Source organism: Mustela nivalis, assembly GCF_964662115.1.
Source record: "Mustela nivalis genome assembly, chromosome: 4".
NCBI lineage: Eukaryota > Metazoa > Chordata > Mammalia > Carnivora > Mustelidae > Mustela > Mustela nivalis.
The window spans coordinates 148,426,774-148,453,594 of NC_139023.1; the positions used below are offsets into that span (position 1 = coordinate 148,426,774).

Here is a 26,821-nt window from a genome sequence, read left to right on the forward strand (position 1 = left end):
TTCTGGTAACTGAAGTCTCCTTTATTCTATATCATCCTATTCAAATTTTATTGTTCTTACACCGGAACTATGAAATGCTTAAGACAGATCACTAAATAAAAATAAAAAAGGGATCTCCATGCAGAAAATACATTTAATAAATTAAAGCAAAAGCGAAAGACCTGGGGAGATCCAAGAGAGCAAGGCAAGCCTGAACCAAAAATGCCTGTAAATACCCAAGGAGCCAGTCTTTTGAGCCTCATTCTCTCAGCTTCTGGTGACCATATTTAGTAATAAGCACATCAGCCAAAAAGGCCAGGAAAAAGTTTAATGGTTTAAAAAAATAAGCAAACATGGACTTATTTTGTAGTGCGCAAAGTGCTAATCTCAATAGATCCATTAAAATAAAGAAATTTTTGGAATTAATAGAAGTAATGGTCACTCAATCTAAATTGTTAGACATAGAGTGTATAGTATTGTGTTATTGCTAGTGTTTTAAATTGTACAAACAAATTCACATACTTAAGTAGCTAGTTTCTTAAACTTAATAGAAAACTTCTACAATTTCAAATGCTTACCATCATAAACATGTTAAATATAAATAATTGTTTAAATGTTCTAAGAGCTATGGTCCGAAAGCTGGTCACTTCAAAAAGTATAGTAATTACAGCTTATCATAGTAACTATATAATGTATTACACTAAACAGAACAGTTATATACATGAGCCAATGTAAAGTAAAGCTCAGGAGTCACAAAAATGAGGGGATCACTGGACATCTATTTCCAAAGCTTCCACAATGTGTGCGGCAGAAGGGCGATCTTTAGGATCTTCGTTAGTGCATACAGAGAAGAGTTCAATTACTTTCTGGTACGTTTCATCTAGTTCTTCCATATTAACAGGAGGCCTCGTCCCCAGAGCTGCATAGTATGCTTCATCATCAAAGTCACTTTCATCAAAAGTTTGATCTGCTCAAGAGGAGTTGACACAAACAAAATAACACTAAGTCATGGAAAATCTTAGCATCTGCTCAAACTCACCCTCCAAAACAATAGCTCGTCACCTGGGAGACAGGTGGTCTCTTCCATTACCCAGCCATGGCAGAGATGAGCTACCGTCATGGTTTACAGGTCATGAACCCTTCCCTTCTTACTACATGACAGCTCTCCAATTCCGCTGGCGAGGGGAGTTTCCAAGGAAACTTTCTGCTCTGCAGGATCTTCTCAATTTATCTCCCTATTTATTGTCAATTAACATATTTCTCATTTGTAGGAGATTAAACTGAGATCGTGCCAAATTAGTCCTCATTAATATAATCCATTATCTCATGCACTAGATCAAACAACTTCCTCTTTTAAATTTTAACTTAATAGAAAGATGAAATATAATTTATCAGCTAATCTTAGTTCAAAATGAAGAGACTGGGGTTTATAGTAAAAATATGTAGCTATACCTTCATCTTCATCATCTGGGAGATTAATGTGTGGAATAGACAAAGTCATCATTTCCCACAGAGTCAGGCCAAAGGCAAATATATCTGCCTTGTCAGTAATAATCCCATTCTCTTCCAAAGCTTCTTTGGGTTTCCAAGGCTCAGTGCCAATGTAACAGGCCTCAGGGTCAGTCACTGAAACAAGTAAAATATAAGAATGTCGGTCTTTAGGGCAAACACTAGAAATCACTAAGAAAGGCAACCAACCTAAAGAAAACTGGATAAATGTTTTAATGGTTACTAAATGTAGGTAATAAACATGAAAATACACTCAATCTCAGTAAGAATTACTTTTTCCTTATCAAATTGTAAAATATTCAAAAAGCCGGCCAGTTGGCAAGGGTGTAGAGAAACAGCATTTCTCTTAGAAGGTGGCAGGAATTGGGGTGCATGAGGGGCTCAGTCATTTAAGGATCTTACATGCCTTCAGCTCAGGCCATGATCTCAGGGTCCAGGGATCAAGCCCCAAGTGGGGCTCCCTATTCAGCAGGGAGCTTCTTCAGATTGTCCCCCTCCTTCTGCCCCTCCCCTCTCTTAAAAAAAAAAAAAGAGAAGTGGCAGGAATATAGAATATAGATACCACAAAAGACCTCAAATAGCCAAAGCAATCTTGAGAAAGAAAAACAAAGTTGGAAATACCACAATTACAGATTTCAAGATATACTACAAAGCTCCAGTAATCAAAACAGTACGGTACTGGCACGAAAGTAGACACACTGAGGGACAGAACAGAGCCCAGAATGAAACCATGCTTATATGGCTAATTAATCCATGACAAAGGAAGCAATCAATATATGGTACTAGGAAAACTGGACAGCAACATGCGGAAGAATGAAACTGGACCCCTTTCTTATACAAAAATAAACTCAAAGTGGCTTAAAGACCTACATGTGAGACCTGGAATCATAAAATTCCTAAAAGAACACACAGGCAGTAATATCTTTGACATTGGCCTTAGCAACATTCTTCTAGATCTGTCTCCTCAGGCAAGGGAAACAAAAGCAAAAATAAACTACTGGGACTACACCAAAACAACATACTTTTTTTGTACAGTGAAGGAAACCATCGACAGAACAAAAAGACAACTTACTGAATGGATGAAGATATTTGTAAATGATATATCTAATAAGGGTAAGTATCCAAAATACATAAAGACTCATAAAACTCAACATAAAAAACCAAACTATTAATTAAAAATGGCAAGAGAATCCAAACTTTTTTTTTTTTTTTAAAGATTTTATTTATTTATTTGACAGACAGAGATCACAAGTAGACAGAGAGGCAGGCAGAGGGAGAGAGAAAGGGAAGCAGGCTCCCTGTGGAGCAGAGAGCCCAATGCGGGGCTCAATCCCAGGACGCTGAGATCATGACCTGGGCCGAAGGCAGCGGCTTAACCCACTGAGCCACCCAGGCGCCCCTCCAAACATTTTTCCAAAGATGACACATACCCAGCCAATGGGCACATGAAAAGATGCTCAACATCACTCATCATGGGGAAACTGCAAATCAAATTCACAAGATACCCCCTCACACCAGTCAGAATAGCTGGTATCAAAAAGACAAGAAATAACAAGTGTTGGTGAGGACGTAGAGCAAAGGAACTCTCGTATACTACTGGTGGGAATGCAAACTGGTATAGTCACTGTAGAAGAGAGTATGGGGGTTCCTCAAAAAATTAAAGATAGAATTACCATATGACCAGTAATTCTACTACTGGTATTGACCCAAAGGAAATGAAAACAATAATTCAAAAAGAAATATGCCCCTCTCAGTTTACTCTAGCATTGTTTACAATAGCCAAGACCCAGAAGCAACCCAAGTGTCCATCAATAGATGAATGGATACAGAAGATGTGGCTTACACACATGTACATATATGCCTGTGTGTGTAAGTGTGTATGTACACACATACACACACAATGGAATATCATGGAGCCATTAAAAAAAAAATGAGATCTCACCATTTCCAACAGCATGGAGGGACCCAGAGGATATTATGTTAAGTGAACTAACTCCAAGAAAGACAAATACTATAATTTCACTTATATGTGAAATCTAAAAAATAAAACAAATGAACAAACAAAACACAGAAACAGACCTATAAATTCAGAGAACAAACTGATAGTTGCCAGTGGGAGGGAAAAGTGGGTAAAAGGGAATGGGAGGTACAGATTTCCAGTTATAGAAAGAATAAGTCACAGGGATGAAAGGCACAGCAGAGGGAATAAAGATGGTGCTGTAACAGCGCTGTATGGTGATAAGTGTAGTTATACTTGTGGTGAGCACAGCAGAACATACAGACTTGTCAAATCACTGTTGCGTACCTGAAACCAACATAATATTATGTGTCACCTATGCATTAATTTAAAAAATACATATAAAAACTTTAAGAAGGGGTAAGAACTGTGTCCATCCATTTTCCTCTATATTCACAGTACCTAGCACAATACCCGACTGCGCTCAATACAAAAATATTTGCTAAATCAATCAACCAATCTAGAGATAACCATTGTTAAAATTTGAGCTTGTCACAGAATACCTCATGTATAATCTACATGAATATGTCTCCTATTAAAATACAAAACTTAAAAATAAGTTTTAAAGATTTAGATGTATTTTTTCCAAACTTGTCTTAATACATATATATTTAAGTGCTATTTTAGAATGTGTTCGTTTCACTTAATATATCTGGACATACCATTCCTACAAATATAAACCTATGTAATTCTAATGAAATTCTATTGTGTGGTGGTACAGTAAATTAAATCATCCCTTACTGATGGACATTCACTTAAAATTCTGCAGTTTGTTCTGCTACGACACATATTTTTGTAACACAAATTAGTGCAGAAACAATGAAGTATAAAAAGATTAATTTTGTTTCCCTATTACCTGTTATTTTTAAACTTCCTCATAAAGAGAAAGCCTTTGCTCAAGAGAAGAAAAATGCCTTCTCTTAATGCACGGCTGGTCTAGCAGCTTTAAGAGCTGCTAGGCTCACTCTAACCTTAAATTGTCTCCTGAAGCTGAGAGTTCCAGTAAAGGAGCTTCCCAGACACTTCCCCCAAGCTTGCCAATATATTTTTTTCTTGAGAAAGCCAGATCAAATTTTTAAATTTTATTTTTTTATTTTGTAAAGATTTTATTTATTTGACATCACAAGTAGGCAGAGAGGCAGGCAGAGAATGGGGGAAGCAGGTTCTCCGCTGAGCAGAGAGCCCGATGTGGGACTCAATCCTAGGATTCTGAGATCATGACCTGAGCCGAAGACAGAGGCTTAACCCACTGAGCCACCCAGGTGCCCAAATTTTAATTAAAAGTATCTATTGAAAATAAATGCCCTCAAGGAAGCACAAACCCAGGTTTATGTTTACTCAGGATGGACTGAGGCTGAGGGTCAGCCAAAATTCCAAGTATTTGTATTTTTATCAGGATCGTTATTGTTTTTGTTTCTGCTTTCCTTTTAAATCTACATGGGTTTTGATTTTCTGTCTCAATTCTATTTCCTCTATAAGCCTATGTCTCCTTTGGTTTTGCTAAGTTAATATATCAGGTCATTATTAAAAACACCTACTCTGGGGGTACCTGGGTGGCTCAGAGGGTTAAGCCTCTGCCTTCAGCTCAGGTCATGATCTCAGGGTCTTGGGATGGAGCCCTGCTCCATCTTGGGATGGGCTCTCTGCTCAGCGGGGAGCCTGCTTCCTCCTCTCTCTCTGCCTGCCTCTCTGCCTGCTTGTGATCTCTGTCTGTCAAATAAATAAATAAAATCTTTAAAAATAAAATAAAATAAAAATACTTACTCTGAAAAAAAAAATACCTACTCTGCCCAATTATTTCTTTTGGAATACGTTCTTGGGAATGAATTATAGGATCAAAGGGCATTATGAAAGGGTTTTCTTTTTTAAAAAAATACCCCTTTCCAAATTGCCCAGTGTAGCAGTTACCAGTGCTGTTCATCAAGTAGTTCATACTCTCTCCCCTCAGGACACATGGCAGGATTGCATTCTCTGGCCTGTCAAGCTCAGATGGAGCCAACTGCCTGGTCCTGGCCAGCGAGTTGTGAAAGAGGGGACTTATGTCATTTCTAATCTTGAGTATCTGTTAACGCAAGACTTTCTAGGGCAGCACTTTCCAACAAAACTTTCTGTGACAATAGAAATGCCCCATATCTGCCTTGTCCAGTATGGTAGCCAGTAACCATACATAGCTACTGAGCGCTTGCAAAGTGGGTGGGTGGGCTGAGAACGGAATTGTTTAAAATGTTAAAATATTAATTTAAATAGCAAGATGTAGCTAGTATCTACTGCAGTGCACACATAGAGCCTTTTTTACCCTCCATACATACAATGATGACAATATTCCATACAATGGATGTTCGAGCACCTTAGGTCCTCAAGTGAGCATGCGTGGAATGCAGCCATCTGGACGTGCAGCCTGAAAAAGCCTTGGTTGTTGATGCCGCTGAGTTTTTGAGGGTTTGCCGCCACAGCACAACTTAGCCTAACCTAAATGGTACACCAATCGTACTTCTACATCGCGTATGAGAGTACATGTTAAAGCTATCCTATCACTCGTAGTAGCATTGAGAAATTTTTTAAAGAATTCTTTATAGTCATGGCTTTTTAAAAAATTGTATCTAACTTTGGTCCTTCTTAATCCCAATATTTAGGAAATATTTACAATTTTTTCCACTTTTTTTTTTTTTACATCCTCAATCTATGAGGATGAGCGTGAGTATGGAAAACAGCTTTATTTTTCTAAAACATCCAGACATCATCATTTATTGACTCAACCACCTCTTTCCCACTAATACTAAATTGTCACTTTTATTATAACAAATTTGATATATTTGGGAATACCTGACTTTATATTTTTCTGCCTATTTTCTCATGAGTATCACTGCTTTAATTACTGTGGCTTTATAATACTTCTTAACATCTCCTTGGGAAAATTCCTACGGGTCATTCTTTCATAGAATTTTCCTGGCTCGTCTGAACATATATCAAGGATGAACTGTTAATATGTTTATGAACTGTATTACATGTTTATAAACTATGAACTTTGACACATTCTAAAATAAAATAGATCATATTGGGATAATGCAGAATTTATGGGTTTTTTAATTCATTCACTTTCTGCTTTCTGTTTTTTAGGGCTTCATTTTTTTTTTCTGATGAGAGCTGAATACTCAAACTTAATTTCATAAAGATTAAATAATGAAAATGTTTTAATCTGTGTAGTGTTGACAATATCAAATAGGTTTTGGTTTGTTGTTACATTCTCCTCATTTTGTAAACATTTATGTAGGTGGAATTTGATTTCAGGTAAGAATTATTTACAAATATTTTGAATTCCTAAAAAATGCAGGTGTTTTGTTTCTAATCGTGTCATTAATTTCTAGATTTTTAGTGCTAAATGACATAATGACTGTCAACCATTAGGCCACTTATACTATTATTTTAATTTTTTTTTTCAGTGTTCCAAAATTCATTGTTTATGCACCACACCCAGAACTCCATGCAACACTTCCATTTTTTGTAATCTGAGGTTTTCTCTTATAATTTATGTTCAATTTTAATAAATACGTGGACGCATAGAGAATGACCTTATTATCTACTCAGCACTTCTACATCTTAGTTTTGTCTATTTGTTCTATTAAGAACTGAGAAAATTATGCTAAAAAAATCTTATTTTTACTGTTTCACAATTTCTCCTTTAATATTTGAAAGTTACAACTCTGCAGCAGTTATGTAGCCTAAAGGCTTGTAAGGCCTACCTTCACGAATGATTACAGACATCTGTATAAAGTTGCTCTATTCATCTTGGTTTTTTCCTTCAACCTAACTCATAGATTATTTTCCCTTAGTTAGAAATTAAAGTGTGCAAAAGTTCTTAACAGCATTCGTTAATCTTATATTCATATCAAGAAGCAAATTTAAATGTTATTTATTAAATAACATGTTGAAAGCAAAGGCTTTCTTTACAAGGCTGGCTTTTGGTTCTCACCGAGATCTTAAATTCTCTGAGGATGTATTTATATTAGAGTGAAAAGAATGAGTAGAGAGACAGGCCAAGGGACAAGAAGCAGAAGGCCTTTAGTAGCACCCCACTTTCCTACTTCTACCCCGTTTCTACCAGTTTCTCCAATCTTGTCACTAAATGAATTCCTTTATAAAACCTTATTAAAAGAAAACTTTGTTTTCTAGTCTCAGATCTTTTACCACATAAAAATCCCAATCCTGGTTAGAAATAGTTCCTAAAGTCACCTTTGGTTAAAGTAGATGTTAATAAAAATGAAATAATTTACATTATGGGTGTAGTGGGGGGGTGCTGGAGGCTAAGTGGAAGAGAGGAAAGGAAGGATACTGTTTACTGTATACTTTTTATACATGGTTTTTGATTTGTGAAGTACGTAAGCTTATCTATTAAAATACATAAAAATAAGAAATTTAAAAACTGCATAAGAATAACGTTTAAAAATTCAAATATTACTGGGGCGCCTTTGTGGCTCAGTCAGGTTAAGGTTCTGCTTTCTGCTCAGGTCATGATCCCAGAGTCCTGGGACTGAGCCCCCAGGGAGTCTGCTTCGCCCTCTCCCTACCGGCTGTTTGTGCGCTCTCTCTCTCTCAAATAAATAAATAAAATAGTTAAAAAAAAATAATAAAAATTCAAACACTACTTACCAGTCATATTTTCATCCAGTGGTAGAGAGACTCCTACATCACAGATTTTAATTGTTTCAAAATCACCTTTAATGACAACATTTGAAGACTTTATATCTCCATGAAGCAGTTTCTTTTCTTGGTGTAGATACTAAAATAGTGGGAAATTTAACACATCTGAGCAAACACATAAACTGATAAAAATATATATGATAACTTTCAAATACAAAAAAACAACTGAACTCCCTTCCTGAACTACATACAGGGCGATCTGTCCATCATTCAGATTACTCGAAGTCAGACAAGAGAACATCCCAGGTTACTCCAGTCTGCCATACTGAGCAGACATAAGGCGGCTTTGGAAATCAATGTCTGTTTATAGATAAGCTAACTTTTCCTGTTCAAATGCATTTCATACTTTTACAGCAAAAGGGGATACTGTGGCTTTAAAAATATATCACAATTCTATTTGAGACTAGTAAGTTTTAGAAATGAATTTGGAATCTTCAAAATGAGGCACATTTTTCACAAACAAGTTGTCAAGATAATGCAGATAAGGCTGTTTGTGCGCCTTATCTGCAACAAGAAGAGGAAGCAGAAATATCATCTAAGACTAAGAGTTTATTTTACACATTAACCCTTAGTAATGATACTCACCCATAATCAAAAATAATCCCGCCAAACTCTTATTTGTTCATTCATCAGCATTTGAGCAACTACTCTGTGAGCTGCTTGAAACTAATGCAGAGACAATTTTGGTATATACTTTCGAACACCTACTGTGCTTAATTTAAATGTTGATCATAAATTGAGTGTACTCAAATATATTTATAGTGAAATTTATTAATTCTACTATCCATACATAAAGTTATTTATTAAATAATTCAAATGATTAATTTAGCTTATCCTATCCATTTAAAATCAGTTTTTCTACATACATATGAAAATATGTACTTAGAAATACTGCTTTTATGCAGTTTCATATTTCACAAGTCAATTTTATATGAACTCTTAACATGCAACTTTGACGTCAACACCAATACATGCTCCACTTTCCAGTCATCCAACAGTGTTCCCAAGCCACCATTTCTCCTGTTGGGTTACCTACCATAACAAATTCTTTTCCTTTTGTTGTATGTATTCAAAGGCACAACAATTTATCTGACAACACTAAAAGAGCTTTTTTTTTTTCACTTGACTTATAGATGTATATTGATATCCAAAACTTGATATCTCACAAAGCAATCTTTAAGAGGTTTGTTTACATCCACAGAGGATTAGGTTATCCACCCCCCCCCAGGAATAATTACTAAATTTGTGTTAAACTGATTAATTCTTTTAACCAAACCTAACATATGATCTCTATAAACAAAACTACCTGACTTGGATTATTTCAGGCTCTGTAAAGGCCTCAAACAATACTCTGCTCGTCAAGATAAGGAAGCCCTGCTAGCTGCAGTATGAGAGTGGATGAAGACTTTCACTTAGCACATCTACTTCTTTTGGGGAAAAAAAAAATCCCACCTTGTAATTAGGTATGTAAGATAGTTCTTTTATATTCCACAAAAGCCATTTAAAATATAATGGCCTGCTGGGGCGCCTGGGTGGCTCAGTGGATTGATCTCAGGGTCCTGGGATTGAGCCCCGCATCTGCTCAGAATCCCTGGTCAGCAGGGAGCCTGCTTCCCCCTCTCTCTCTGCCTGACTCTCTGCCTGCTTGTGATCTCTCTCTCTCTCTCTCTCTCTGTCAAATAAATAAATAAATAAAATCTTTGGGGGGGAAAAAAACCAAACAAACATAATGGCCTGCTTACCTTTAACCCTCTCGCCATGTTCAAAGCAACTTTTAAAATTACGGCTGCTGGAAAAGGATCTTGGCTGTCTTTATTTCGTTCTTCTATTAAGTCATTTAGAGACTTTTCACCTCCATATTCCATAGCAAGACAAAGACTGCCATCACTGGCTTCAGTGAAAGCACGATAACCTTAAAGAAAACAGGACATTTTCTTACAGGAATAGGAAAAAATAACAGTATTTAAGTTTTTTTACAGTGATGTGATTGGAAACTGACAAAATACAATGAAACAATTATTTATAAAGCTCGTTCAGTAGATACAATGTAAAATGACTTCAGTGTTTGCCAATAGTAACACAAATTAAAATATTTTTAAATGTTCTATGCCTCCCTAAATATAATGGTTTCACTAGTCTTATTTACATTAAAGATGAAAATAAGGAAATTATCTAAATGAAGGTCATTTTATATTCCTGAATTCTCTACAGTGCCAGCATCATAATGAGTATATCTAGTCCCATTAAATTTTAAAAATACATAAGCATCTAAAAATATAATTCTTATTTTAGAACATTCACAATAATCTGGTTCTTGCCAAACTCCATCACCACCTTCATTTTGACCCTGGTCAAGAGACTGTATAAACTGTTTCTGAATAAACGCATGCACTACTTCAAGATAAATTTAAACTTACCTACAATGTTTGGATGATGGAGGTTTTTCAAAATCTTAGCTTCATCTATTAGTCTCTTTTGATACATACTTTGATAATGATCATTACATCTAGGGTTAATCTTTTTCACAGCCCAAGGAGAATGAGACAAACCTCTGGGAGATCTTAAAAAAAATAAACAATGTATGGAAACAATAATAACATAATGCGTTTCAAATGACTAACAAGAACATTCAGATTTTGGAAAGGGTTCAATAATAATTTGTTTAAAAATTTTTTACAAATATTTTCGACTCCTGGGACACCTGGGTGGCTCAGTCACTGAAGCATCCAACTCTTGGTTTCAGTTCAGGTTATGATCTCAGGGTCATGAGATCGAGCCCTGCATTGGCTCTGTGCTCAGTGCACTGTCTACTCAGGACTCTCTCTCCCTCTCACCCTCCCCCACCTCCATGCACGCTCTTTCTCAAATAAATAAATCTTTAAAAAATTTTTAAAATAAAGTATTTTTGATTATCAGCACCTCTGCTACATATTCTTTTTAATTGGAAGATATATAGCTCATATATCTATTAGTTACAAGAGAAGTCTGATATCCATTGCTGAAAGGGAGGGGTTAAAAAGAGACAACTAAAAGGAAAAAGATGAACATTATAAATTCTAAACTTCAAAATTATTATACTATTTTCTAATTTTTTCCATTTCAGCATGTCAGACTACCAACTACTTATCAAACATTTAACTATATGTACCAGAGGTAAGTTATAGAATGCTAAGTAATAAAGACTACTATTCAAGAAGTTTAAAGAAGAGATGTATGAGAAACATTTGGCCCATATACAATTGTGCAAAGAGTAACAGACTGCTCTTCACCGACAAATATTGTGCCTCCACCGTAACCGATCTGTCCAATACCTTCCACCATATACTCAAAGACACAAGCATAAGGAGATAATAAACACAAATGAGAAAAAACATAAACTGTCTGTTTTCTAAGAAGCGTCAGTCATTTTCAGAATATTTAAGGGGAAAACATTCTAAGGTTTAAATAAACAGGTGGAACAAAGTCAGGGAAAAGTTACCTGATAAAGTAGGTAGTTATTCATGGGACAACAGCAAATTAAGAAGGAAAAAGTGTATGCAGCATATGGGCAGGAAAGCTAATGAAAGAGCCTCGAAAGTTAGAGATAAAACATTTTACCATAAGAAGATAAAACAGACTAAACAAAGAATCAGGAATCCACTGTTTTTTACTAACTCATGAACATGGCTCCATGATTGCAGGATCTTTTTTTTTAAATCAAAAAACATGCACTCAAAGGATGACTAGATTTCTTAATTCACATCCATCTATCATAAGTCTATCCAAAGTATTCTTAAACCTCCAGTTTTAGATAACAATAGCATTTAAGGATGACTTCTTCCATGTGATTTTATTATGAAAAATATATTTTTCAAATTTCAAAGTGTACCCCTCAGCTTCTGAAGATTTAGAATTCAGTGAACAAATCCATCTTCACCTTTTCCACAACGTATCTGAATCTACCGAACATCAAGAACATATTTACGGGGGCGCCTGGGTGGCTCAGTGGGTTAGGCCTCTGCCTTCCGCTCAGGTCATGATCTCAGGGTCCTGGGATCGAGCCCCGCATCGGGCTCTCTGCTCAGTGGGGAGCCTGCCTTCCTCCCTCTCTCTCTGCCTACTTCTGATCTCTGTCTGTTAAATAAATAAATAAAATCTTAAAAAAAAACATATTTACGAAATCTGAATAAAATATTTGCCAAGCTAAAAATTGATTCATTGAAAAGACAAAACAGGCAGATTTTTAAAATGAGATTGCACAAGGGAAAAAATGAGACCCAAATAATATTGCCAACAAAAATAGAGACATAACCACAGATTTCTCAGAGATAAAAATTATAAGTGAATAAATACTAAAACTTTTACCCCAATAATTTAAAGGACAAAATGGACAAATTCTTAGAAAAATCTAAGAAACCTGACAAAAGAGAAAATGTAATCAAGAGTTTAAAATATTCCCATAAAAAATACAAAGCCTAAATAATTTTACAGGTCAGTTTACTAAACTTTCAAGGAACCTATCATTCCATCTTACACAAATTGTTCCAGGGAATAGAAAGAAAAGGGGCTGTGAATCTAGCATAACCTTAATAAATCAAATAAGGACAACAGAAAAAGAAAAATCACAAACCAATTTCACAGACATAAAAATCTTAAATAGCAAAATGAATTCATCAGGTTTATTAAAAAATAATAATGTGTCACAACTAAGTTAATCTAGGAATCTAAATTTGATTTAACATAAAAAATAGACTTCTTGGTTAAAAATATAGATTTCTAGCTTATACATACACAATTAATTATGATCTGTCCCAAGCCCCATTAAAATAAGAGAAAATGGGTAGTTTAAGACCTATACCCAATGAGAGGGATAGAAATAATGAAAAGGAGACAACAACATACTTTCGGAAGCTTAGAAGAGCATGGGGAAGCCCATGAAAGTAACAGACTAAACAGGCCTACTGACCTTCTTGAAAGTCACTTAAAAAGCAGGTGAATTTCTAGATACACCCTCCCCGATTCTGCATCAGCTGTCCAGCTATTCCCCCAGCTTCTGAACACTGGAGACCCACTTTGGAAGGGTTAAAGCAGAGAACTTTAGCCTGAGGTTTACTGCCATAGTTGAGAACTCGTGAAGCACACGGGAAGAGTAATCCATGACCATATGCATATTAAATGCTGAATGTGTTTTCACATGTGTTATACCGGTTTATTAACATCCAGACCAGGATGGAGAGCACTTACAGCACCCTCAAAAGACTTAGGATGCCAACTGAAAATGCAAAATGTTAAGATAATTAATGAAAAACAAAACAGACAAAAATGAAAAAATAGAAGTATCAGAAGATGAAGTTGTTGGAGAAAGCTCCCAGAAATCAGAGCAAAAAGAAAATGAGCCCCGCACCCAAAAAAGAATAATAGGAATTACAGATAGAGAAGAGAATAATGGGGATGAAAATTATCAACAAAGTAATTTAAAAAATAATTTCCAAAGATTTAAAAGTAAGAATTTTCAGATTCCAGAAGGCCCACACCCATGTATCTCATTGTGAAATTTCAGAACATGGTGACAAACAGAAGATCATACGAGGTTCCAGGACAGTGGGAGGGACAAATAACCTAAACCAGATTACATAAAAAGCAGCAGCAATCAGAAAGGCTTCAGAAATCTCAATAGTAACACTACAGGCTAGTAAACAATGGAACAATGACCTCAAAATTCTAGAGGAAAATTATTTCCAAATAAGAATTCTGACTCAGAAAAACAAAAAGGCCCATTCAAGAATGAGAGTAAAATGAAAACATATTCATAAATGCAGATTTGCAAAAAAGTTATTTCCTGTACGTCTTTCAATGGGGAGTTACTACGTGCCCTCAGTCAAAATAAAATATAAACCAAGAAGATACATAAAAACAGAGAGCCCAATTCACCAGAGAAGTGAAGGAAATCTCTACCAGTTTAAAAAAAAATCCCGGGTGCACAGGGCTATGTTAGGAGGAGTGGTAGGTCAGTAGGTGACTACTATTGTCAGTATCAACAATGTGAAGTTTTCTAATTAAGTCTTGCCTACAGTAGAACTTTGTTGGTAACACACATTTTACATTTAAGGATATTATTTTAAAGGGAGGGGAAAATAAGACTAGCCATAAATCTGTGAGAATTTTTTCTTTCAAAATAACAAGCTTTTAGGCACTAAAAAAATGAAGGTCTAAAAAACAAATAGCACAAGAACACACGAAGGGGGTGTTTAAACTACAAATATTCAAGAATAGCCATTTAGTAAAATAATTGCTATGCTAGTCTCAATTCATTACCTTTTTTATTGAAGAAAGCATTTCTATTTGGAAACAATATAAACCTAGATAAAGCTAACGATATGCTGGTAGTCAGCCTGATTCCAAGAACGCAATGAGGAATATATATTGACTTAAGTTATTTGCCACTTAATAAATAAAAGTACAGAGTAATGGATATAAGAAACAACTTTAAAAAAATGTTTATTGACACCTATAATTTCACTCTTCTTTTAACACAATTTTCCTACTTTAAAAGCGTATACCCTTTTTTTTAAGATTTTAATTTATTTACTTAATAGAGAAAGAGATTGTGTGTGTGTGAGCAAGAGAGCACAAGCAGAGGGAGCAGCAGAGAGGGAGAAGAAGACTCCTCACTGAGCAAATTCCTTCTCCTTTAATAATCTATCAGTAGGAAGGTAAGAGAAAAGTTAACCAGGCAAAACTCTGGCAAAGTTATAAAAGGCTTCTAAGACAGGAATATAGCAGTCAGATAAGACCAGGAACATATCTGAGATCAAAATATTTGAATTTTCACCTTCCTTTTTGTCTTCAATTACAGAGCAACTAGGGTTCCATGTGAAAAGTTTAATGTGGAATGTTATACTCACCTTTTCATAAGGTAGACGTTTACCCCAGTGCCAAAGCCAAGCTTCTGCATAAATGGAGAGGCAGGAATATTTATACATGGAGTTGAACATAATGCTAAATGTCAGAAAGAGAAATAAAAAATATAAAATGAGTATTTGAAAAGACCTCAACTAAAGCATAAATTGGCATAGTCTTCTAGAGAGCAATTTGATACTAACTACCCTAATTTTAAGTGGAAACCCTTTGACCAAATCTACTTTTGAGGCCCTGTCTTACAATAACACCGAAGCACGGGTCAGCAAACAGCCTATTTTCGTTTGGCTCAAAAGCTAAGATTTGTTCTTAGATTATAAAAGTGTTGTTAAAAAACAAATAATAATAATCCACAGAGTCCCTATGTGGCCCACAAAGCCTAAACTATTACTGTATGTTGTTTGCCAACTGTGTACTACAGCATGTGTGCAGACATCATACACACACATGCATGCACACATATGTATTTGAATATTGGTATTTGATTTTGTGACTGCAAAAAAACAAACAAAAGCCTAAGTAGGCATCATTAGGGTCATAATTACACTCTATCTGTATTGCAGAGCTTTATGTAGTCATTAAAGAAGATGATATGGAGGAGTTCTACTTTTGTTCATGGAACAAATGAACAGCCTTCTTGCCATGAATAACTAAAACACTTGACAAAATGTAAGTTTTCAGACATTTGACGACAGGCAGAGCAGGGTTGTGAACTCTGAGTGAAGAGAAACAATGATGTGAGTCCTATCATAGCCCTAACTTGCTATTTTAAGGCAGTTTCTGGGCTGCAGTGCAAAGAAACACAGCCCAGAAGTCTTGTCAAACTCAGGAGACAGAGATCAGAAGTCCAAGAGACCTAAGTAGCTAGAATTTGTGGAGTAGAGAACTATAGGGAGCCACAAAAGGAGAGAAAAAGCTCCAGAGACCTGAAAGAGGTCTCCCTCTTTTCAGTGTTGGTTATAAGCACATCCAATGGATAGACCCCCACACCCACCCCCTGCCAAATCAGGGAAGACACCAAGTGTAAACAGTAGACTAAACAGCTGTCAGAGAGCACACGGGTCCAGGAATGGTTCAGTTACCAACAGCCAGGGTGTGGTAACTCAGTTAATACCCAGGGCATTGAATAAAGTCCTCTAAACAGTCCAGCTAAATTGTAACCCAAGGAAAAGGTTTACAATAAAGCTTAAAAGCAAACCTCAAAAAAAAAAACAAGCTAATGTGCAGGTAATGTTAACTGGACCATCACAAAACCACACAGTCCTCCAAGGAATAACGAAATCTAGCACTCGACAATGTAAAATATCCAGCAGCCAATAAAAGAACCACCAGGCATGAAAGAAGAAATATGACCCACACCAGGAGAAAAATAAACCAATGGCAATATACCATAAAATGACAGTGATGTAGAATTAGGAGGTAAGAACCTTAAAATAGAAATCTTAAAAATATACTCAATAATGTAAAGGAAAATGTGAGTGTAACAATAAAAAAAAGATGTAAAAAAGCTTCTAATGGAACTACAAGAAATAAAAAAGACAATGGATAAGAATTAGAGCATCTAGAGATGCTGTTAGAGAAGCATCTAGAGAAGAAGGTAACTAAATTTTAAGACAAAGCAACAAAAACTACCAAAAATGAAGTACAGAAAAAAAATATAAAAAAAAAACAAAGAAATAATCAGCAAACTTTGGGACAATGGCAAAACAGTAGATTTGATCCAACCACAGAGAATTACATTAAAGGCTGTCTAAATACTGTTGTCCAGTAGAATTTTCTGTCATGATGGAAATGTTCTATATCTGTGTTGTCCAGTATGGTAGCCACTGGACACATGTAGTTACTGAGCACTTGAAAAGTAGCTAGTACAACTAAGAAACTAATTTTGTAATTTTATTTTTAATTCATTTGAACCTAAATTTAAATCACCACATGTGGCTAATGACTGAACAGTCCAATTAAAGGCAGAAATTGTCAGAATGGATAAAAACAAAACAAGACATAATTATCTGCTATCTATTATAAACTCACTTTAAATATAAAAACATAGATGAGTTAAAAGTAAAAAGTTGGAAAACAGCCTATTCAAACAGTAATCAAAATAAAGCTAGACTGGTTTTATCACATAAAAGTGAACACATATCACATAAAATGAACTTCAAAGAGTACAACACTGGATAAAGACATTTCATAATAGTAAAGTGGTAAATCATCAAAAGAAATAACCATCCTAAATGTAAAAGTATCTAATAACAAGCTCCAAAATATATAAACAATCACTGTAGCACTCAAAGGAAAAAGTAGGTAAATCCACAATTGTGGTTGGAGATACCTCTCTCAAAAACAGAATAAGTAAAATTGGTAGAGATACAGAAGACCTGAACAAAACAACTTAAGTCAATCAACTTGACCTAATTGATAGTCATGAAACACTGTACCCCTATGCAGCAGAAAGCATGACCTTTTCTCTCTCTTTTTTTTTTTTTTATTTGACAGAGATCACAAGTAGGCAGGGGGCAGGGGGAAGCAGGTTCCCCGCCGAGCAGAGAGCCCGATGTGGGGACCAACCCCAGGACCCCAAGATCACAACCCAAGCCAAAGGCAGAGGCTCAACCCACTGAGCCACCCAGGCACCCCAGCATGACTTTTCAAGTGCCTGAAGTGTTCACCAAAATAAATAAACCTCAAGACAAGAAAGAAAATGTAAAATACCAGTATCAAACATGAAAAAGGAGATATCACTACAGATCCAACTGACATTAGAAGGGTCATAAGGTAATAAAGAGAATATCAAAGATAACATTTTGCCAGTATATTTGACAATTTTAAAGTGAAAAACTTTATTGAAAAACACTAGCAAAGTTTATACAAGAAGAAATAGATAATTTGAAGATCCCTATGCCAATTAACTTATAAAGTCACTGTTAAAATCTTCCTTCTGAGAAAACTTCAGGCCACATACATGGCTTTACTATCAGTAGAAGAGGAAAAACCAGTTAAGGAAAAAAAAAATTATCAACTCCACATATACTTTCCAAGGCAAGAGAAGGAAACACTCCCCATCATACTTTATGAATATAAAATATGCTAATATCAAAACCAGAAAGACATTCCAAAAAAAAAAAAAGACTATACAGTCCGATATCCCTTATGAACACAGAAAATATTAGCATACCGAATCAAACAATACATAAAATACACCAGGAGCAAACTGACTTTACCCCAGGAATGAAAGGTTGGTTTAACATTTGAAAATTAACATAAGTTACATTTAAAGACTAAAACAAGCAAACTATCTCAATGGATTCTGAAAAAGCTCTTGACAAAGTTCAACATCCATTCATAATAACCTTCAACCTGATGAAGGCTAATAAAAGGAAATCCCTCTCCCTGATAAAGGATAACTGAGGACACCTGGGTGGCTCAGTGGGTTAAGCCTCTGCCTTCTGTGCAGGTCATGATCTCAGGGTCCTGGGCTCGAGTCCCGCACTGGGAGCCTGCTTCCACCCTTCCCCACTGCCTGCCTCTTTGCCTACTTGTGATCTCTCTCTCTCTGTGTCAAATAAATAAATAAAATCTTAAAAAAAAAAAAAAAAGATAACTGAAAAACCTACATCTAACATAAAACTTCACTAGGAACAAGGGAGGTATGTCTAATTCACACCTCTTCTATTAAAAAATATACTACAGCCTATGAAATAGGGAAAGAAAAAAAGAAACTAACACAGACTGGTTAAAAAAAAAAAAGTAACACTATCTTCATATATTCATCTACAACAGTACCAACTATGTATGTAATAGCCTAAGGAACCCATAAAAAGCTAATAGAAGTGACAGCACAGTTGCAGGACACAAAGTCAGTACACAAAAATCTACATACTAGAAATGAACAAGATAAGATTTTCTCCTAAATTATCTTCCAGAAAATGTATAATTTTAATCATTTTTGTATGATTAAAGTGGAGATCAATTTGCATATGAATATCCAAAAGCTTTTTGTTGTTGTTGTTGAAAAGATTACCCTTTATTCACTGAATTGCCTTAGAAATTCTTCCCCCACAAGAGCACTGCATGTACCAGAAGGGGAAAGCTAAAGTACTTCATTCTAAATCGGTTAGAATATCAATAAAATTATCCACTAGATGGCCAAACCCTGGCCTACAAAACAAGTCTTATTAAAATCAACATTCCAAAGAGGACTTACGCTAAAATTGCATGTGTATGATAAATAATAATTAAAGGATCAAACTCTAATAATGATAAATAATAATTAAAGGATCAAACTCTAATAATGCTAAGACATTTCTATAGCAATAATAATGAAAAAAGATTTTATATCTCACCAGATTTCTTTTTTTCAGATACTTTGCTTGGTGTCTTGAAATTATTGATTTCTTCCATTGTAATAAACACTTTAGGTCCTATGATGAAAACAAATTGAAAATTACACTGCAGTTATACAGATTACAACTCTTATTCATGAAGGAAAAAAACCCTGTAACACTGTAACTCATTTTATCATATAAACATAAAATCTGAGAACTGAAAAAAACCATGACAAATATTTAGTCCAATTTTATTTACAATGAGAACAGAGACCTAGAGAAGTAGAACTACTTACCCAATGTCATACTATTAATTATTAGGTTTTTATGCTTGTGTGTTATTAAAAAGTAATATACACACTAGGGGAAAAAAAGTTATATATGAACTTGGTTAAAAAATAAAAATCACCTAGTACATAAAGTTTCCCTCTCACTTCCCGGGGGTCATTGTTAACAGGTCTTTCATACATTTTAGAGAAACCGTCTGTGCAAGCAGCATTTATTCAGAACAGCCAAAAAGAAGAAGCAGAAGTATTCATCAGATGATGAATAAACAAAATAAGGCATACAATATACACAACAGAATATTATTCAGTAATAAGGAGGAGTCCTGATATATACTACAGTATGAATGAACCTTAAAAAGATTATGCTAAGTGAAAGAAGCCGGACACAAGAGGCCACATATATGATTCCATTTGCAGAAGATGTCCACAATAAACAAATCCACAGACAGAAAACAGATTAGTAGTTGACAGGAGCTGGGGAGAAGGGAGAACACAGAGTGACTCCTGGTGGGTGTGGGGTTTCTTTTTGTGATGATAAAAGTGTTCTAAAATTGGGTAGTGATTTAATATACTTAATTCAGACTATTCCTAAACTTGCTGCATCATATATTTTAAGAGAGTAAATTTAATAATATGTGAATTATATATCTCAAAAAGTTATATAAAAATTATCTATCAACAAAAAATATACATACTGTGTATACAAGCAAGTTAATCCAAGCTTTTTATTTCTTCTGTAATACGTCTGTTAAAGAATCCTTTTTTATAAAAATTTTAAATATTACTTTTTCTTTATTAAAAATAGTTTGGTTCATATTAGATTTATTGTAAAGCAAACTGTCACTACATGCCTATAAGATTGTTTGGTTTGCCTATTAAAAAAATTGGGAGGCAGATTAAGGGTTTGTATCCAAAATATATAAAGAACATAAAAAAATCCAATTAAAAAATGAGAAGACTTGAATAGACATTTTTCCAAAGACATAACAGATGACCAAGAGGCACATGAAAAGATGCTCAACATCACCCCATCAGGGAAATGCAAATCAAAATCACAGTGAGACATCACCTCACACCTGTCAGAATGGCCAAAATCAAAACCACAAGAAACAACATGTGTTGGTGAAGATGTGGAGAAAAAGGAACTCTCATGCACTGTTGGTGAGAATGCAAATTGGTGCAGCCACTGTGGAAGACAGTATGGAGGTTCCTAAAAAAAACTGAAAACAGAACTATTCTATCTTCCAGTAATCTCACTACTTGGTATTTGCAGAAAGAATACCAAACACTGGGTGCCTGGGTGGCTCAGTGGGTTAAAGCCTATGCCTTCGGCTCAGGTCATGATCCCAGGGCCCTAGGATCGAGCCCCGCATCGGGCTCTCTGCTCGGCAGGGAGCCTGCTTCCCCCTCTCTGTCTCTGCCTGCCTCTCTGCCTACTTGTGACCTCTGTCTTTCAAATAAATATATAAATCTTAAAAAAAAAAAAAAAGAATACCAAACACTAATTCAGAGGGATATATGCACACAAATGTTTACTGCAGCATTATTTACAATAGCCAAATTATGGAAGCAGCCCAAGTGTCCATCAGTAGATGAATGGATAAAGAAGATGTGGTACAAATATGTAGTGGAATATTATTCAGTCATAAAAAATGAAACCTTGTTGTTTGCAATAACATGGATGGATCTAGAGAGTACAATGCTAAGTGAAGAAAAGTACCATATGATGTCACATATGTGGAATTTAAAAAACAAAGCAGGGGCACCTGGGTGGCTCAGTGGGTTAAGCCACTGCCTTCTGCTCAGGTCATGATCTCAGGGTCCTGGGATCAAGCCCCACATCCGGGCTCTCTGCTCAGCGGGGAGCCTGCTTCCTCCTCTCTCTGCCTTCCTCTCTGCCTGCTTATGATCTCTGTCAAATAAATAAATAAAATCTTTAAAAAAAAAACAAAAACAAAAACTGGAGGTGGTGAAACAAAGACAAACCAAAAAACAGACTCTTAACTACAGAGAACAAACTAATGATTACCAGAGAGGAAGGGATGAGATGGGTGGAATAGGTGAAGGGGATTAAGAGTACACTTATAATGAGCACTGAGTAATACACAGAACTGTTGAATCACTATATTGTACACCTGAAATGAATATAACACTGCATGCAAATAACACTGGAATTTAAAAAATAATAATAAAATAAAATAAAAATTGGCAGGTAGAGAGAACATATGTTTAAATTTTGAATAGAGCTCTTAATAAATAGTATTTTTAAAAACTCTGCCAAGAAAAATCACCTCAAAGGCCTACCTTTAATTGTCTATTAATGAGAAGTTTTTTTTTTTTAATTAGTTACAATCACCACTGTTTTCAGATTTGCCTGAATTTTGAACACCAAAGATCTCCTCTTCGTGCAAAAATACCCTAATTTTATCAAGCGAAACATTTGACTAAAAGGAAGGAACACATTTTTCAGGACATTTGAGGTCTTTCAGGAAGGATAAACCATTTTAACAGAGGGGGTTGGAGGAGCTACTTCCACTTGGGAAATAATTTCCCCATATGGTTCTGATTGCCCTTTTCCATCTTCATTCATTTGCCCTCAAAAGAAGTTGTAAAGGAGCACTCAATGAGCTTCTAAGATTCCTATGTACCTATGAGAAGCCATTCTTCATTCACTCAGTCAACACACAAACTTATTGAACATGTATTATGCATCAGGCACTGTTCTAGGCACCGGAGACCCAACAGTGAACAAGACCCAAACAAACAAGACAAATACAGAAGATAATGGTATAGGGGCTGGGGAAATATACAGCAGTGAGGTGAGACAGGAGCTCCTTTGAAGGAGCTTGAAATTTGAACTGGGGTGGTCCAGGGAGGTCTCCTTGAGATGTTGTTTAAAAGAAGTAAGGGAGCTAGTCCATGCAAATATCTAGGGGAAATCTGCAGGACAAAAGTAGTAAATACAAAGGCCCTGAGGCTGAAAGTATTCAAGGGAAAGCTAAGAGGGCAGGGCTAGCAAAAGGGAGAAAGAAATGAAGTCAAAGAGATTGGGCACGAATGAGAGCAAACCAAGTGCGGCACTGAAGGCACAAAGACCTCATCTTTTCTTCATAGAACATCCGTCACAGTAAGGATTTCAGCTCTTGCTGAGAAAGAGGAAGATATTGGAGGGTTTTACAAGGAAGAGTGATATACTCCATGTTGTGTTTTCAACAGGATCCCTCCCGCTTGTGTTTATTAACGGAAGGGGAACAAGGACAGACACAACATTGCAGTAATCCAGGAGAGATATGGTGGTTTGGATCAGGATGGTAGCAGTAAAGAGATGGTGAGAAATGGTTGGGTTCTGGACGTATTATGAATCTGGAACCAAGAAGAATTCCTAATGTTTGGATTTTTGTTAGGAATGAGAGAAAAGTCAGACAGCTCCAAGTTTTCAGACTGAGCAACTGAAAGAATAGAGGTACCATTACTCAGATCAGGAAGTCATTTTTTTCTTTAAACTTTTTTTTTAAAGATTTTATTTATCTATATGACAGAGAGATAGAGAGCACAGTAGGCAGAGCAGCAGGCAGAGGCAGAGGGAGAAGCAGGATCTCCGCTGAGAGGGAGCCTGATGAGGGGCTTGATCCCAGGACCCTGAGATCATCACCTGAGCTAAAGGCAGCCGCTTAACCAACTGAGCCACCCAGATGCCCCAGGAAGTCCATTTTGAATACCTGATTAGACACCTGAATAAAAACGTGAAATAGGCAGCTGGATATAGGTCTGGAATCCAATCTGAAGGTACAAATTTGTGGCATATCAGTATATACATATGGTATTAAAGCCAAGAGACTGGTTAAGATCATCTAAGGAGTAAGTGAAGATAGGAAACACAGAACTCTGAGGAATCTCAACATGAGAGATGAAGAAAAGAGTAAACTGACAAGGAGCCAGAAAACTAGGATGCAAAAAAATCCCACAAAGTGAGGTATCCTGGAAATTTTACTGCCTTTTAAGTCTCATTGCCCTTTCCCTCAGCATAAAGAAGATCTGATTCTCAGAAGCAGCATAAAATCTTCCTCCAGCTGAAAACATCTAAGTTTAAACAAGGCTTTTAATATTACATTCTAGAACACTCGAGGACTCAGTCCCGCTTCCCACTACAGCCTACTTGCACCTAAAAACACTACACCCTCTCCATCTCACGGTTGTCTGAGCACCTTCTGTTACGGCAAAATAGTTCAGGCCTCAGGCAACTGCAAGATGGTTTCTAGCCACTAGTCCAAACTCACAGATTTGATATATGTAATCTATATACATATAGATCTATCTCTTTCTCTATATATAAATTGCTAAATAACCACAGTGTTCTGAATCACAAGGTTTTTACAAAGGTAGCAGCATTAAATTGTAAATAACTTACATGACAATACATTAGAAATGAAAGTATTATGACTGTGGGCAAAATTTCATTGTCTATGGAGTATTTAGGAGATTTTTTTAAATCAAGTACTGTTTAAGAAGCAATATTTAAGAATTAACAGAGCTCAGCAAGTTAATCAAAAGATCTATTGAATCAGATGTCAATAACTTTGGTATGTGAAGCCACTGTAGGACTAAACACATGGACACTAGTGGGCAGAACTGAAGTGTATAGATAGGCAACAACAACAACAACGAAAAAAAAAAAAACAAAAAAGAAACAGAAAAAAGAAAAAGCAGAAATACAGGATTGGTAACGATAATGAGAAAAGGAAATAGAGGGGGAAAGAAGCCTGAAAAAGAAAGGCAAAGTTCTGATCGGATTATTTCTAAGGTTCTGCACGCTTTACATCCCAGGGCTTCCTGGAGGTAGAAGCACAAACCGTTTACCCACCCCGTCTGGTCCCCCCCACCCCCCATCCAGGAGCTTCCAGAAGGCTAGTAGTTAAAATCCTTCTTCCACCAGCTCAGTCACCTCACCTGAAAACTGGAAGCAACATTAGACGTGAAGTTCAAAGAAGGGAACCGTGCTTTCTCAAGAACCCTCTTTTTCAAGCCCTACCCTCTCTGTTTCCACCAGAAATCCCTCACCAATTCCAGCCGCCCCTAAGAGCTGGAACTGAGATTCACTGGGCGGCGGCAAGAAACCAGCGTTCCCACCAAGCGCAAGCCTGTGTTCGGATCTGGTGCATCTAAGAGGTCCCTAAACCCTGGGGTCTCGCCTGGAGCAGAGACCCGGGCCTCTCGGCGTCTGTCTGTGAAACCAACCGTAAAATAAGGGCAACCCGCTAGATCCTTGGTCTTGTCCTACGGATCTTCCATAAACAGTACAGACTGTTGGGCTTCACTTCGAGGAAAGGGCAATTTCTTTCTTGAAATCCCCACCCTACCCTGCGATTCAGATGCGCACGCGGGTTTGGGTCGAAAACACTTTTCCTAAGGGAATTCCCCGTTGAACGCCACATCCCCAACGTCACCTTTCCCTCTGGGCCCCGAGCTGTCACCAAGCAAACACAGAGACCGCGGCTCCGGGGGGTGCGGGGGCTTGCCCCAAGCCCGGCCCACGCGCGGTTAGGGGTCCACCAAAGCCCACCTTACCGCAACCGCGCCGGGGTGGAGCGGTCCAGGCTAAGGCTGTCTTGAAAACGGATCCCGAGTGGCCCTCAGCACAACCGCGGGCTGCCTCAGGGCCCGCCACCCGCCGACACGAGCACTCCGTAACAGTCGTTGGGACAGGACCCTCCCCGCTTTCAAAACCGCGCGCGCCGCCCTTGCACGGCGGCAAACTACGGGGCGGCACGAAGGACATAACAAACCGTATTCGTCGTTCTCGGCATTCCTCCTCCCCCCCGCCCCCCGCTGGCTTTTCCTATCTCAGCCGTTCCATCTTACTATCAAATGCCGACGCCTTGAAGACAAACGAAAGAAAGAAAAGACAAACTGATTTTTACACATCCTGTCAGCCATTCAGAGGGACAACTTCGGTTAAAAAGAGTTCTATCCGTGCATGTACTTAAGGCCGAAATTCTTCCCCAATTACGAACACCGTTCTTAAAATGTGTAATGATGATTATATAAATTTTATTAGAGATTAATTTGGCCTTGACACACTCTAAAAACGCATTAATCTAGAGTAACAATTATTTTTGGCTACGAAGACAAACATATTTTGAAATTTTGCTAACTCTTGCGATTACCACATTCAATTTGTTCATCTCTTTCTAGAGCATCATTGGGAGGGCACTACCATTGGCGAAGTCCACTGCATGGTATGGACTATAATAGTTATACAAGAGGCACAAAGATGATCGAGTCATAGAATGACCTGCTCAGGAGGAACTTGGACTCTATGGGGTGGGAGAAGGGGAGGGTGAGGAAATGCCCTAAGAAAACACACACACGCATATGCACACAATATAATACAAAAAAAGACTATTTTGTAGGTTATTATGATCATAAACCCCATCTTTCTTTTTTTTAATTTAAAATCAATTAATTAACATGTAGTGTATTATTAGTTTCAGAGGTGGAGTTTAGCGATTCATCAGTTGCATAAGACACGCGGTGCTCATTCCATCATGTGCCCTCCTTAATGCCTATCACCCAGTTATTCTACCCCTCACCCACCTCCCCTCCAGCAACCCTCATTTTATAAACTCCATTTTTCAAATGAGGACTCTATGGTACAGAAAGGGTCATTTACCTAAAGTCACAGAGCTAGTAAGCGGTAGGATCAGAATTTGAACCCATGTTGAGCTTAGACTTCCTCTTTAACAAATGTACTCAAAATCTCTTCCAACACATACACATGCATACACACTGAGACACACATACACCCACCCCTCCACCTCCAGCGCCTTCTCATTTGGGCATCCTCTCCTAAACATAGATGATCTCATTGAACCTTCCCTCTATTTGAGTGCTTTTTCTGTGGAGGTATAATATAAACCTCATCACCTTTTTAAAAAATCTATAATTTTCTTTTTGGGGGCATAAAGATTTATTTATTTATTTATTTGAGAGAGAGAGAATGGGGGTTAAGAGCAGATGAAGAGGGAGAGAGAATCCCAAGACTCCCGATGAGCACAGAGCCCAACGTGGGGCTTGATCTCACAACCCTGAAATCATGACCTGAAGGGAAA

The 26,821-nt window shown here is 36.8% G+C and overlaps 1 protein-coding gene across 2 annotated transcripts; it reads right to left on the reverse strand.

Annotated features, from left to right (window-relative positions):
- On the reverse strand, positions 1–25,469 carry PBK (PDZ binding kinase). Of its 2 annotated transcripts, none has more exons than XM_082726845.1 (8): positions 25,273–25,469; positions 19,444–19,521; positions 15,088–15,181; positions 10,621–10,763; positions 9,946–10,115; positions 8,153–8,282; positions 1,432–1,605; positions 1–946 (listed from the first exon to the last, which is right to left on the reverse strand). In XM_082726845.1, exons 2-8 carry the CDS (start codon positions 19,499–19,501, stop codon positions 747–749), a joined length of 969 nt encoding a protein of 322 aa, XP_082582971.1. In that variant the 5' UTR covers positions 19,502–19,521; positions 25,273–25,469; the 3' UTR covers positions 1–746. The 2 variants fall into 2 exon arrangements, with proteins under 2 accessions (XP_082582971.1, XP_082582970.1); XM_082726844.1 differs by having other exon boundaries at positions 25,278–25,461.
- Between the last annotated feature and the right edge of the window lie 1,352 nt (positions 25,470–26,821).

Coding starts and splice junctions, on each gene's coding strand:
- PBK (XM_082726845.1), bottom strand. CDS start 19,501: ATGGAAGAAATCAATAATTTCAAGACACCAAGCAAAGTATCTGAAAAA. Junction 8,283..9,945: donor ACATGGCGAGAGGGTTAAAG/GTAAGCAGGCCA, acceptor CCACTATTTTAG/TATCTACACCAAGAAAAGAA. Junction 947..1,431: donor CCCAGATGATGAAGATGAAG/GTATAGCTACAT, acceptor CCTCTTGAGCAG/ATCAAACTTTTGATGAAAGT.